Consider the following 15042-nt stretch of genomic DNA (forward strand, 5'->3'; position numbering starts at 1 on the left):
TGGGATGCAGGTAAAAGAGGGACGAATCTTCAATGTTTTCATTCTAAAATACTCGAATGTCAAACCTGTTTTGTAGGGTAACCCAGGCCCCCCAGGCGCCAGCGGTGCTCCAGGCAAGGACGGCCCCCCGGGCCCCCCTGGGAACAGTGGCAGCCCCGGCAGCCCCGGGATTTCCGGCCCTAAAGGTGACGCTGGCCCGCCCGGCGAGAAGGGATCCCCCGGCTCCCAGGGCCCTCCGGTGAGCAGTGAACCATCCGTTTCCGCCCCTAACTCACTCCGGAAGCACGCTCACCTGAAGGACACTGAGCTCTCTTGTCTGCCCGCAGGGAGCCCCGGGCCCGCTCGGCATCGCAGGCATCACCGGCGCGCGGGGTCTGGCGGGGCCCCCGGGCATGCCCGGCGCCAGGGGCAGTCCTGGCCCGCAAGGCGTTAAGGTGAGTGTCCTCTTGGCATCGCCGGCCCCTTGTTTTCCTGGCAGCCGTGGGGGACCGCTGAGCCACAGCAAGGACAGCATGCGCAGGTTTTCCTGTGACAGATGAAAATTCTTGATCTTTTCACATTTGGGGGAAGCATGTATGTTGCTAAAGGCTCCAGAGTACAAAGCAGTGCACATCCTAGGCCAGCCTGGGGCATGCGCACAGAGTGGAGGTCACAGAATAAGGTATTTCCCTACCATCTCAGTTGCCTCTGTTGGAAATTTGTGAGCGTCCTTCAGTTTGTTGACCGTGAGTCTGAGGGGAAATCATGTCAGCGTATGGCCCTAAGAAAGCCTTTAACTGGTAGCGATTATTCATCAACTCAGTTCGTTCTGCACTCCTGACTTGTTTTCACTAATACGACTTTTGATATCCTAGTGGTTAGCATCTTAAATATTCTTTTAGCAAATGGGACAATACAATTCTGTTTTATGAAGGCTCATATTTCGGTACCTCAAGCACCTCTTTACACGTAAAGGTCATATAATATTGTAAAACATTTGAATGTGTTCGATGAACATGAACAAATGTGGTAGGTGTATATTCTGTAGGTGGAGCCAGATGTCCAATGTCACTTCATTGTCATGGTCACCACAAGCCCAGAGCTTCCTGGTGGCTCATCCTTACGTTTTTCTCATAATGGCCACGCCTGTGTATACATCTCCTCTCAGGATGGATGCTGAGTAGACCACCTGTGTCTGACTCAGCCCTCCGGTGCCCAGAGTCCCTGGAAAAGTTAGAAAACGCAGGAAGTTTGCTTCTCCCAAGCTTTTCCCTGTGGTGGAGACTGGGTTAGGAGCCAGTTCAGCAGAAGTTGATTTAAACTTCTAATCACATGATATTCGTTTAGTCCTTAGGTTTAAAAAATGCCTTGTATGTTTCACACAGGGTGAAGCGGGGAAACCTGGACCCAGCGGTCACAATGGAGAGCGCGGGCCGCCTGGACCCCAAGGCCTGCCTGGCCTGGCGGGGACAGCGGGTGAACCAGGACGCGATGTGAGTGCCGGGTCTGGGACAGCCATCAGCCAGGTGGTCTGGGTGACTTATTTAAGCGAGAGTCACCCTGGACCTTCAGGGCTAAGAGTGTAAATATGGCCGCCTGCCAAGGTTCGCCTTCCTTTTCTCAGAACAGACATTCTTTCCATTAGAACTTAGAACAGCCTCAATGTCCATGTTCATTGATACAACTCAATGAATGACCATTCCTGGGGAGACTATGGCCTCTAGGTAAAGAAAGAAATCAGTTGGGGCGGGGATACACAAGTTACAACATTCCTTCTGGGTGGAGATGTACTCCGTGTTACCGTGATTGGCTTTTCCTTTAATTGTAGATTTCTAGTAGCAGCTTAAAGTACTGTTTGCCCCGCTTTTATTTATCATCTCTCCCTTAAGGGTTCCTATTGGACATTTTCTCCCTCATCCTGTCTCCCTGTCTCACCCAGGAAACTTACCACCACAGACACACTGCCCTTAGGCCTGTCAGCCTGGGCAGGGCCAGCCCACTGTAACATCTACCAAGTTTCACTCCCCAGAACCAACTCTCATCCGCTCCAGGGGGTCGTGTTCCCGCTGAGGGACATGGCGGCAATGGCGTTGGAGTGGTTCCAAAGAGATGGATCTCATTTCTCCGTTTCTTTCTTCTCTTTCCGCAGGGAAACCCTGGATCCGATGGTCTCCCGGGCCGCGATGGAACTCCCGGGACCAAGGTATGACAAACACATGGACAGTAGGCACGTGCCATTGGAACACCAGCTGCCGGTCACACTGGTTCTGGACCTGGCCTTTTCCCACAGGGAGATCGTGGTGAAAATGGCTCTCCTGGCGCCCCTGGCTCCCCTGGACATCCCGGCCCGCCCGGTCCCGTGGGTCCCGCAGGAAAGAGTGGTGACAGAGGAGAAACTGTGAGTCCTGATCCGCACCATCTCTCTTCCCTTGTCTGTCTTCCTCCATAGAGAGGTTAGCAGGTAGCAGACAGAATGTCACATCTGCCAACCAAAAAGATGGACTGTCACTCATGGTGCAGTTTTCACGCTAGTCACTCCATAGGCAACTGCGGTCATAAGGCCACACGGGAAGTCTCTGGCGGTACTCAATGACGAATTCATTACTAAAATCCAAAATGGTACTGACCAGGCCAAGTGTATACTTACCAGGTAAAGGGAAGGCTGGGTTAATAGGACGCTCTCAGCTTGTCTGTTTAGACCCCCTGGTAAAGATATAACCAGGGAAAGGACATTGAAGGAGGAAATGACACTAACTTTCAATAACAGTAAGCACAGTTATTCCTTCACAATGAAATTCACTTTTAAATCAAACAAAGGTGTACCGCTAAGTGAATAATTCCGTGTGTTTCTGTGTTTCCTTTTATTGTAGGGCCCTGCTGGCCCTACTGGTGCCCCAGGTCCTGCTGGTGTCCGCGGTCCTGCTGTAAGTCACGTTCTTTTCTTAACTTACTCTATCTAGGGATGTTCTCTTTTCTGGCATGTTCGGGGAAAGGGGATGACAAAACACAGACCTATGGATCAGAGGTTCAGCTTTCCTTCAATGATGCAGAAAGCAATTCAGGACCCCAAAGTTCCTGGGGGCCAAGGATATACACATCAATTATTGGGGTTCCATGCCATTATCAGTCCAAAATCCCATCGGTGTGTTGATGGGACGTCTAAGAGAATGCCGGAATGTAAGAGGATGTAATCGGCATAAACTCTATTGTGTTTTCCCAATGAGTGTGTGTGGATACAGCCTTGATTGGACATGTGTTTTTGTAAAGGGTCCCCAAGGCCCCCGTGGTGACAAAGGTGAAACAGGGGAACGTGGTTCCAACGGCATCAAAGGACATCGAGGATTCCCCGGGAACCCAGGCGCCCCCGGCTCTCCAGTAAGTGCGTCGTTTTGTTAGAAAACCCCCGTCAATGCACTTTAACCGACAGGACAGGCAAGTTTTATGCACTGAGAGTAGAAAATGTTCATTTCTAAAAGTATATGCTAAAAGAGATGGGGAATGGATTCAAGGACGTATTTGAAATAGCAGCTGGCAGGAGACAGTGGGGAGACGGAAGGAAAGGAAATTAGGTTTTATCACGATCCCCGTCTTCCTCGCTCTGATCTGGAATGTGCAGTTTCCTAACCTTTCCAAGTTCTCACTCCTGTCTGCCCTGCCTCTCCTCCCAGGGCCCTGCCGGTCACCAAGGGGCAGTCGGGAGCCCAGGACCCGCAGGCCCCAGGGTAAGTACCGCGGGGAGAACGGGAAGGCCCATGCTGCCGCCCTGTTCGCACCGAAGGAAGGTCTCCCAGCACCGTGACATCATGATCCTGTTTTAGGGACCTGTTGGACCTAGTGGGCCCCCCGGCAAAGACGGCACCAGCGGACATCCAGGTCCCATTGGACCACCAGGGCCTCGAGGAAACAGAGGTGAAAGAGGGTCCGAGGTGAGACATCCCTCACAGACACACGCATTTGACTTGCTCTCACCTTCACATTTCCAGAAACACTTTGCCATATTCTGAAACCAGAGTGAGTTCAATATAACGCAGTCACCCGACTTGATTTAGAGAATGCACAGTGACTTTAAGCCATTCTCCACCACATTCAGACTATCACCCTGCCACGAGGAGAAAACCCTTTCTTACAGTTTGATCAGTTGACAGGTGTGTCCAAATAAAGACAAACGCCCGAATAACCAGCTCCACTGTGCCTGTGCTCTCTCACAGAGGAGCCCCACAACCACGAGGAACAGAATGAGCTGCAAACGCAGGGGTGGGCAGGCGTGGGTTTGCGGTGGTTCCCAGGGAAAAAGACACGCGGTTGTGATTATTACCGTGGTCTTATGAACTCCGTGTTTCATGTGCTCACCCTGTAAACACACTTTGCCTCCCCTGCGTGTAGTGCTTTCTCGTTCTCAGAGAGCTTCCAGAATTTCATTCCTAATACCTTTCCATCCTGTACCTTTGGGGTCAGTGGAATAAAGACTATTCCCCCCACAAGGTACACAGGTGGCAATTAAAAGGCAAGTAAGTGATCAGCCCAAAGACACAAAGTTAATGACAAACCTGGGCTCAGGATTCTAATGCCGGCGTGACACGGGAGGTGACTGACACGGGAGACACCCGGTCCGCATTAGCATTGCTTACGTCACTCATCCAGAAGGAGCCCCATGGGGTGGATACGTGCTCCAGCACCACCGACTCTCACACAGCAGAACAACACGTACCCTGGGGATGAATCAGAACCGTTATCAGCTTGTTATCCTTTGGTCACATCACCTTTGGTAAAACAATGACGATGTCTCAGGCGCCCATGGTCTTTAATAGCTTTCCTTGGGCTGTCACATGTCTTCACGGGGACAAACAGTACACCTCCATGATGTATGTTCTCCCTTCCCCAGGGCTCCCCAGGCCACCCAGGCCAGCCAGGCCCCCCTGGACCCCCCGGCGCGCCCGGCCCCTGCTGTGGTGGGGGCGCAGCTGCCATCTCCGGCGGTGGAGGGGAAAAGGCTGGTGGGTTTGCCCCCTATTATGGAGACGAACCCCTGGATTTCAAAATCAACACCGAGGAGATCATGACTTCCCTCAAGTCAGTCAGCGGGCAGGTGGAAAGCCTCATCAGCCCCGACGGCTCTCGCAAAAACCCGGCCCGGAACTGCCGAGACCTGAAGTTCTGCCACCCCGAGCTCCAGAGCGGTAGGTGGGGGCGCCTCGGGCCGGGTGGGGGGGTTGGGGGGAGCGCAGGGAGAGCTGCCCGTACTGGGGTTCAGGGGAGAGGAACATGCAGCTGAGGGCTGTGCTGTTAGAGCAGAAACGGGGTTTCAAGATGGTAGTTGAAGGGAAACTGCTTGACACCGTGAGAAGCAAACAGGAACTTAAAGTGTGACCCGAATTACTTCACAGCACCCCAAAGTGGGACACTTTAAAGACAGTTTTGCAGAAATTGTAATAAAATCATAGCTTGGTGTATTTCTGCGTATCATCACAAGCTTGTGTGACTGATAAAGCAATGTTTATCACTGTGTTCTGAGGATCAAATATATGTAATTTGATGCAGACAAAGTTTGCAATCTAATTATTGAAATAATGCAATTTACTTTTAGTAATAAATCAAATTATTAATTTTTTTCAGATTAAAAAAATCCAAATGAAAAATTCCAGAGTATCACATGCAATTTCATATTGCAGTAGTGTGAGATTTTGCATATATTGGGTTCATTCTTTCTGAAAGGCACCCTTATTTCAAGCTCTTAAACACCTTGGCTTGGAACATTGCCTTGGAGTCACTCCAGGAAATTACTTAACGTAGAGGACAGTCAACCATGGGGACTTCAGGGTTAGACTTACGGCATAAATCTGGGTTAGACAGGAGCTTACATTACGCTATCCTATAAAATGCAAGTACATTAGCGGTCAACATTCTGACTGTCTTACCAGGCAAACACACACCCACTCTGGGCCAGATCTCAGTACTGGATTTTGTAACCAAGTTCCCTTGTCCTTTGCGGTGCCTGTCAGGAGAGTATTGGGTTGACCCTAACCAAGGCTGCAAGATGGACGCCATCAAAGTGTTCTGCAACATGGAGACGGGGGAGACCTGCATCGGCGCCAGCCCGCACAGCGTCCCCCGCAAGCGCTGGTGGGCAGACCCCGGTGCTGAGAAGAAGCACGTCTGGTTCGGGGAGACCATGGATGGCGGCTTCCAGGTGAGAGGGGCTCTCCCCGTCTCATCCTACACTGAGTCACCCTCCTGCCCGCCTTACACTGAGTCACCCTCCTGCCCGCCTTACACTGAGTCCCCCTCCTGCCCATCTTACACTGTCACCCTCCTGCCCATCTTACACTGTCACCCTCCTGCCCATCTTACACTGTCACCCTCCTGCCCATCTTACACTGAGTCACCCTCCTGCCCATCTTACACTGAGTCCCCCTCCTGCCCATCTTACACTGAGTCACCCTCCTGCCCATCTTACACTGTCACCCTCCTGCCCATCTTACACTGTCACCCTCCTGCCCATCTTACACTGAGTCACCCTCCTGCCCATCTTACACTGAGTCCCCCTCCTGCCCATCTTACACTGTCACCCTCCTGCCCGCCTTACACTGAGTCCCCCTCCTGCCCGCCTTACACTGAGTCCCCCTCCTGCCCGCCTTACACTGAGTCACCCTCCTGCCATCTTACACTGAGTCACCCTCCTGCCCATCTTACACTGAGTCCCCCTCCTGCCCATCTTACACTGTCACCCTCCTGCCCATCTTATACTGTCACCCTCCTGCCCATCTTACACTGTCACCCTCCTGCCCATCTTACACTGAGTCACCCTCCTGCCCATCTTACACTGTCACCCTCCTGCCCGCCCTTTTGGCTCCTGCTATTTGCTCATCACACCAAGGCTGGTTAATAAACAGAAGAGCCCAGCTGACTTTACGTATCCAGGTGACCACTTGTAACACTTGTGCGACTTCTCTCTTAAGAGCTGAGCTAGAAGGAAGTATGCCACCACCTTTTAACTCTCCAAACATTTTCTACTCTAACATGTTAGGTTGTACATGTAGCAAACACATGTTCACACAGTAAAGATGGTTATCCTTATCTCGATGATCACATTGTAAGGCATAGACATATAGAATCCCTATGTTGTACACCTGAAACTCATATAATACGGTATGTCAACTGTCCTTGGAGAAAAATTCATATATAAAATATTCTTAATAAATGAACAACCTACATTACAGTAACCAAACTGCATGCGTGAGTCGCTCAGTGGCACCTACAATGTTTGACCCGTTGGCTGTGCTCCCCCTGCAGTTCAGCTACGGCAACCCCGAGCTCCCTGAAGACGTCCTGGACGTGCAGCTCGCCTTCCTGCGCCTGCTCTCCAGCCGGGCCTCCCAGAACATCACGTATCACTGCAAGAACAGCATCGCGTACATGGACCACGCCAGCGGCAACGTGAAGAAAGCCCTGAGGCTGATGGGGTCCAATGAAGGCGAATTCAAGGCCGAGGGAAACAGCAAGTTCACATACACCGTCCTGGAGGATGGCTGCACGGTAAGTCACCGCCTTCTCCTCGGCCGGGTCACCCTGCTCAGCATCTCTAGTTGGATGTCACTAACTATCTAGAAAAGGCATAAAAATAATGAGGGCGAACCAGTGAAGGAAGGCAGTTGGTGCTAGTTAGATAGAATCCACTGAGTCGCTGCAGGAAATGTTCAACACCACGAAAAATGAGTATGTTTCTCTCGATCACTAAGTAAAAAGCAGTTGAAATGAAGGCAATTGAAACTTAAATCCATAATATAAACATTACCAGATCATCTGGTTCCTACGCACTCTGCCTAATTCAGAAAGCGGGGTGCCGTGAGACAGTGTGCCTGTCACCCCAGCACAGCCTCCCGCGTCCCAGGGTGGCCGTGTCTCTCGGCTGCATCATCTCCTCTTGTGCTTGGTTTCATCTCGTGTTGTTTGGACAGTAACACGCTGTACAGGCTCACAGCCTGGGAGCCACGGGCTAGACCCTCCAGCCTTGGTGGGTAGGAGCGGGCTCTCCCACCGAGGTTTGCGCCAATGCTCTCCGTTGTTCACATAATGAAATCGCCTGGTGACACACTTCCGAGCAGGGCCCCTGCGGTAAGCGGCATCTGAACGGAACTGTGACGTCATGACCTCTTACCTGTTTTTGCTCTTTTTACAGAAACACACTGGGGAGTGGGGCAAAACGGTCTTCGAATATCGGACACGCAAGGCGGTGAGACTCCCTATAGTGGACTTCGCGCCCTATGACATCGGTGGTCCCGATCAAGAATTCGGCGTGGACATTGGCCCTGTTTGCTTTCTATAAGCCAAACTCTATCTAAAATCCCAGCCAAAAACCTCACACTCCGTATGTGTTCCTCTTGTTCTAATCTTGTCAACCAGTACAAGTGGCCAACCAAATTCCAGTTATTTATTTCCAACATTTTTGGAAAAAGTATAATTTGACCAAGAAGGATACTTTTTTTTTTTTTGCTGTTTCACCAAATACAGTTCAAATGCCTTTTGTTCTATTTTTTTAAAAATTTCAATTTCAAAATGTCTCAATGGTGCTATAATAAATAAACTTCAACACTCATACAATCACACTGAGTTACTTCTTTGAATCCAACCCATGAGCAGAGCAATGACTATGCTTACCACTCAAGCACAACCTTTCTTCCTGAAATACTCAGACAATTTGAAAAGACCTCCCTGTTTCAACTACCTCAGCCTGGTCAGAAACACAGATGAATTCTCTAAGTCCCAAAAGATGAAAAAAAAATGTATACATTGGTAAAACTTATGAATTGCATTGATTTATTTTCAAAGTATTTGTTTTTTAAAAACGTAGCGTGTAGTGCAAGAATTAAAAAAAATATTTTAAGATTCACTATTATTTTAATCTTGGATATCAACTGCTTTTAAAGGTGCTTTCCTCCTTCCTTGTCATTGCTAAAATGATCAAGATGACCAATATTTGGGAAGACTTTGAAGACACATGTTATGGTGCTAATGTACTTACATTTTTAAAACTCTAGGCCAGAACTGTTGCCTTGCATTCCAAACACTAAATGCACACCATCTGTACATGTCTCCTGTCAAACAAGATTGATTGGCATGTCACTTTAGAGGACTCTAACCCTTCATCGTGTAAAAGTCAACAACAAACAACAAAAACACACAAATCATGGGGCTGATTTGCCACAATAACGCAGGGAATGTGTTGGAATTTCACTCTGTAAGCTTGTATGTGGTTGTTGATCATTTTTCTTACAGACACCCATAATAAAATATCATAATGAAACATTCCTCGTTTTTGTCACTTTTCATAGACTTAGCAAATGCATGTTTACACTCAGGAACTCTAGTGATTTTCTCAAAAAAAGAATATTGAACCCTCACTCTCTAGCCTAATAGTGCAGTGACCTTCAGACATAGGAGTTAATATAACCTACGTTCTTGCAGAGAGCATGCCCTGGGGCAGCGGGAGGGGACAGTGCAGATATTCAGATCATATTCAGTGGAAGCCCTGAGGCACAGTGAAAGCAAAAGGTGCCCTAACCGGTGTGGCTCAGTGGATAGAGCATCAGCCTGCAGACTGAAGGGTCCCAGGTTCGATTCTGGTCAAGGGCATGTACCTTGGTTGTGGGCACATCCCCAATAGGGGGCGTGCAGGAGACAGCTGATCGATGTTTCTCTCTCATGGATGTTTCTAGCTCTCTACCCCTCTCCCTTCCTCTCTGTAAAAAATCAATAAAATATATATTTTTTTAAAAAGAAAGCAAAAGGCATTGGATCTATCTGAGCCGAACTCTGGAAACAGTAACATCACAAACCAGGTCATCCGGGAAGCGGAAGTGAGCAGGGAGGAAGGTGCTGGTCATTTTTAAGGGTGTAAGCTGTGTTGGACATTAGGAATAAGTGCAAGTTTAGGATTTCCCTGCCACCTGGACGCACCACCTACCTCACTGCCATCTTCAGCAGCCCTTCTCCACCATCAAGTTCTCACTCTCTTAGTGGCTGTCAAGAAACATGCTGTGTTCTTACACATTGGACTTTATAGTTTGATAATTGCTGGCTGTAATTGTTTTATAAAACTAACACCTTCAAAAGTAAAAATGCCATCCGTCAAATGTCACAACACTTAGTCAAGTTATCCTCCACGTTAGGGGCAACCCATGTCAACAGTTTCTCCTGCATCTCTCCAGAAGTACTTGATGGAGTATCCAAATATATTATCTATTCTACTATTATTTGAGAGAGGGACATGCACAGAGAGGTGGAGACAGAAAACCAATTGGCATTATGAGTTAAAATTAAATTACTTGGAGCTCTAATTTGAGACATTTGCAAAGCCAGGTATATTTTGGTCAAGGCTTTTTTAAAAAATATATATTTTTTTATTGATTTCAGAGAGGAAGGGAGAAGGAGAGAGAGATAGAAATATCAATGATGAGAGAGAATCATTGATGGCTGCCTCCTGCACGCCCCCTACTGGGGACTGAGCCCACAATGTGGGCTTGTGCCCTTCAGTCTGCAGGCCAACGCTCTCTATCGGCTAGGACTGGCCAAGGCTTTTGCACACTGCATCACACTGACGGTGGCTCTCCCGTCTCCCCCTTTCACTTACACGGACCCTTGTAATTGCACTGGGCCCATCTGAATCACTTGGGACAATCTCCCCACCTTAAGACTGATCAGCAGCCTGAATTCTATCGGCAACCTCAGTTCTTTCTGGCCTTGCCATGTAATATCAACACGCATAGGTTCCAGTGGTTAAGGAGTGGACGTATTCGGGGACTGTTGTTCTGCCCACCCACGCAAAGAAGAGAGGCGGGTAGGAGACCCACGTTGGTGGTGGTCAGGCAGGAGGCAGGGCAGCAGCGGGCATCTGTCTAAAGCAGCGTGGCCGCAGCGCCCGAGATGGCATGGATGCCCAGCCCGCGACGGCTTCACCAGCTGCTCCTGGGCAGGACTTGGCAGATGGCTCCGGACATCAGCCTTCTTTTCCTTCCGCTCATTTGATGAAGCTGCTCATTCCCTGACCTCCAGGCAGAATGTAAAAATCACTTTGGATGCTCAATAAGGACCTGTGACTAAGTGGCTCACTAAATCAAGGCAGACTTACACGGATTATGCTACATGAATTAGCTATGATTATCCTGGAAGTGAATAATCGAAATCCCAACTCAACTTAACCCTTTGCACTCGCTTGCTTTTTTCTCAATTCCTTTATTCTAATGCTAACCGTGTCGAGTCACACTCGACATCTGAGTGCAAAAGGTTAAGAGGAATCGGTGATAATTTATAATTATTCCTTAATAATCCCCATTCCCTCCCCAAGAAATGCATTTTCTTGCTCCCTCATGCACCACTCAATGGCAATTGGGTTTCTTTTGAGGAAACAGTAAAATAACTACTTCAGGCTGCTTACTGTCATGGCTCCGGTTCTCAGCTCTGAAGTCAGATTGTTTGGCCCAATATCTATTTAAAAATACATTTTTATAGATTTCAGAGAGGAAAGGAGAGAGGGAGAGAGAGAGAGAGAGAGAGAGAGAGAGAGAGAGAGAGAGAGAAATATCAATGATGAGAGCGAATCATTGATGGGCTGCCTCCTGCACGCCCCACATAGCGATTGCACTGAGCATACATATGGAACCAAATATGTACACTGGTTAGGGGTAAATGTAAAAAATCCAATTTACATCCAGGGATGAGCATTCGGCAGCCCATGGAGACAGGATCCGTCATCGGTGATCACTTGGCTGGTGGGCCCATTGGAGTCCAGATGAGTGGTTTCTGCTCCACGACAGGCTATTTCAGTTTCATGAGAGGCTGAGGAACTGCGGTGGTGAACACGGGCAGAGAAGGACAAGTTTAAATCCCCAACTTCCGGGCTCAAGGTGCAGAAGGAAAGCAATGGTTTTCCTCTCACTGAGCTAAAATAAAAACAGGAATATACTTAAAACTCACCTATTTATACAGACAACGAAAAAGCAAGTATAAATTTAATTCTGCCGACCACAAAACTTCAGCATGAATCTAGGTGGATTTTCAGTTCTCTGCTCGGCTGCCATATGATGGAGAAACACAGGCCGCATCGCTCTGAGTGGGGGGCGTGGGAAAGCTCTCTTCCCACCGCCCCGTGCCACGTTCCATCTCTCTCGCCCTTCGAGACAAGGCCCCTCCTCTCCTGCCCGGTGAGAGCGCTGCCTTCCTCGAGATGCAAGCTGCCCGCCAGCAAAGACCATTCTCCCATGCTCCACCGTCACCTCCAGATTTATAGCTGGAGTCAGACCCTGCCGCTTCCCGGGGTAACCATGTGGAGGTCCATCGCAGGCTCACACACGGAGGATGGAGGGTGTCACTCCTTCACAGTGTCTAACACCAGGGCGAGGTGTGAGGAGGGGGTTCTGAGGTGCAGACACATGAGGATTGTGCAACTCATGCTCGACAGACGATCAGCTTTGCGTGAACAGAGGATTCCGGGAAGACGGTGATTATTACGGTTGGCTGACATAACCAGGCCGCAGAGTCAGCCCAGCCTGAAGGAAGCCGAGTCATCACACACTCCCTGGCGAGGCGAGAATCCAATTTCGACGTGAAGGCGACAGACATGCTGGGAGGGTCTACCGCAGGCGACACGCTGCTCGTCTCCTAACTGCCCGTCACGCGGGACTCAGGTGCGCGGTGGCGAGGTGCCGTGTCCTTGCCTCTGGAGCTGGAGGGGACCAGCTGGAATGAGCTGCTTGGTTTCCGGGAAATCACAGGGTTCCAGCGCGCAGAGGCCAAAGGGCAAAGCTAGAGGACCAGAGACAACGGGGAATAACTGTCGGAGACAGCAGGCTGGTGTGGCTACAAACAAACAAAAACAACAACCCCCCCAAAAAAACCCAAAACAAAAACAACAAACCCAAAAAACAAAAGCAAACCCCCAAAACAAAAACAAACAAACCTAAAAGCAAAAGCCAGCACCCAGGACAAACCCCTCCCTGGGAAATGCCGGGGGTGGTGGCTGACAGCGAACCTCGGAAGATGGGACCAGGTAGGTGGGCTGCCGGGAGAGCTGTTCTCTTGTTGTTGCTTTATTTGTAACAACAAATCCCAGAGCCGGTGGGGAGAGAGCTTCGCTGAGCCGCACGGCGATGGAGGGCACCTCGTTCTCAGAATGAGGGGTTCCTAGAGCAGGATCTCGAAGGAAGGAGGGCAGTGCTTGGGGGAGTCCCTGCAGTCACAGCACAACTAGTGAGCAGCTGACCCGGCCAAGCATTGTTCTAGTCACGTTAGACACAGTAAATGCACTACGCACTTTAACCTTTGTTTAGCCAAAAATAAAAGAAAATAAGAAAATAAGAGATGTGAGGTAAATTGCCCAAGGTCACCTAGTTAGTAAGAAGGAGGGCTTAGATTTTAGCCCAAACAGCCCAGCCATCATGGCTCAGTGGTTGAACATTGACCTATGAACCAGGAGGTCACAGTTGGATTCCCAGTCAGGGCACCTGCCCTGGTGTGGGCTCGATCCCCATTAGAAAGAGTGCGGAAGGCAGCCCATCAATGATTCTTTCTCATCATTGATGTTTCTATCTTTCTCTCCCTTCCTCTCTGAAATCTATAAAAATATATTTTTTAAAAGATATTGGGCCAAACAATCTGACTTCAGAGCTGAGAACCGGGGCCATGACAGTAAGCAGCCTAAAGTAGTTATTTTACTGTTTCCTCAAAAGAAACCCAATTGCCGTGTTAGTGGTGCACGAGGGAGCAAGAAAATGCATTTCTTTGGGAGGGAAAGGAGTTATTAAAGAACTAGAGGCCCGGTGCATGGCATTCGTGTACTTGGGGGAGGGGGGATGCCCTAAGCCTGGCCTGTGCCCTGTAGCAGTCCGGGAGCCCTCAGGGGATGTAAGCTACAGTGGACATCCTTAGCGCTACCACCACCACCACTGCACTCCCCAGCCGTCAGCCCTGGGGCAGCTCCTGTGTTGAGCATCTGCCCCCTGGTGGTCAGTGAGCGTCATTGCGACTGGTCATTCCACCGTTCGGTCAATTTGCGTATTACCCTTTTATTATATAGGATAATTACAAATTATCACCAATTCCTAGGAATTCAGAATGCTAACACTTGAGTTGGGATTTTGATTATTCACTTCCAGGATAATCATAGCTAATTCATGTAGCATAATTCATGTAAGTATGCCTTGATTTAGTGAGCCATTCAGTCGTCAGATACTTATTGAGCATTCCATGTGCAGCAAGCAGTGAGAAACTATCTTATCTGAGTGAATTTCCTCCCCTTGCTACGCCATTTCCTCTCTATGCCGTCACTGTTCTCTACCCAATCACCAGAATGCCCTTAGTCGCCCTAATACCTCTCCTTGACATTCTCACCTACTTCCACAACTTTTGCCGGAGATAACTCATAAAATCACATCTGCATTGCATGGAACTAAAGACCCATCGATTCTATGGCCTAAGTGAGACCCTACTAAAGTTTTCCAAGACAGTCCTGTGCACCAGATGAGGTGTTGGCCAACAATGAACCACAGGAATGATGGCAGCCCCTATAAGATTATAATGCAGCTGGAAAGCTCCCTTTGCCTACGATGTCATTGCTGAGTTGTGGTTGATACAAGTCTGAAGGTCAGAGATGTCCAGTCAGAGAAATATATACATGATATATGTATAGGAGTTTCAACATCTGTATGGCTTTTAAATCCATGCAAGTAAATGTGATTGTCAAGCAATAGAGTATGAACAGACTGAACTCACAGGGTATTTCAATATGTGTAGGTTGGTGAAATAAGGAAGAAGCTAAGACAAGGAGAAGGAACAAAAGAAAACAAGGAAAATGCAGTGACCTAGATCCGTGGGGTCGGCAAACTGCGGCTCGCGAGCCACATGCGGCTCTTTGGCCCCTTGAGTGTGGCTCTTCCACAAAATACCATGGCCTGGGCGAGTCTATTTTGAAGAAGTGGCGTTAGAAGAAGTTTAAGTTTAAAAAATTTGGCTCTCAAAATAAATTTCAGTCGTTGTACTGTTGATATTTGGCTCTGTTGACTAATGAGTTTG

The 15042-nt window shown here is 48.9% G+C and overlaps 1 protein-coding gene across 1 annotated transcript in view; it reads left to right on the top strand.

Moving 5' to 3' along the window:
* COL3A1 (collagen type III alpha 1 chain) overlaps window positions 1-8580 on the top strand; it is a 38710-nt gene extending 30130 nt beyond the window's left edge. Inside the window, exons 39-51 of the mRNA XM_079782096.1 lie at window positions 77-238; window positions 327-434; window positions 1365-1472; window positions 2129-2182; window positions 2270-2377; window positions 2850-2903; window positions 3247-3354; window positions 3648-3701; window positions 3798-3905; window positions 4862-5156; window positions 5979-6166; window positions 7270-7512; window positions 8156-8580. Coding sequence (XP_079638222.1) covers window positions 77-238; window positions 327-434; window positions 1365-1472; window positions 2129-2182; window positions 2270-2377; window positions 2850-2903; window positions 3247-3354; window positions 3648-3701; window positions 3798-3905; window positions 4862-5156; window positions 5979-6166; window positions 7270-7512; window positions 8156-8302 — 1737 coding nt within the window. The 3' untranslated portion in view covers window positions 8303-8580. The remainder of the gene's footprint in view (window positions 1-76; window positions 239-326; window positions 435-1364; window positions 1473-2128; window positions 2183-2269; window positions 2378-2849; window positions 2904-3246; window positions 3355-3647; window positions 3702-3797; window positions 3906-4861; window positions 5157-5978; window positions 6167-7269; window positions 7513-8155) is intronic.
* Window positions 8581-15042: the final 6462 nt, after the last annotated feature.

Source organism: Cnephaeus nilssonii, assembly GCF_951640355.1.
Source record: "Cnephaeus nilssonii genome assembly, chromosome: 10".
Lineage (NCBI taxonomy): Eukaryota > Metazoa > Chordata > Mammalia > Chiroptera > Vespertilionidae > Cnephaeus > Cnephaeus nilssonii.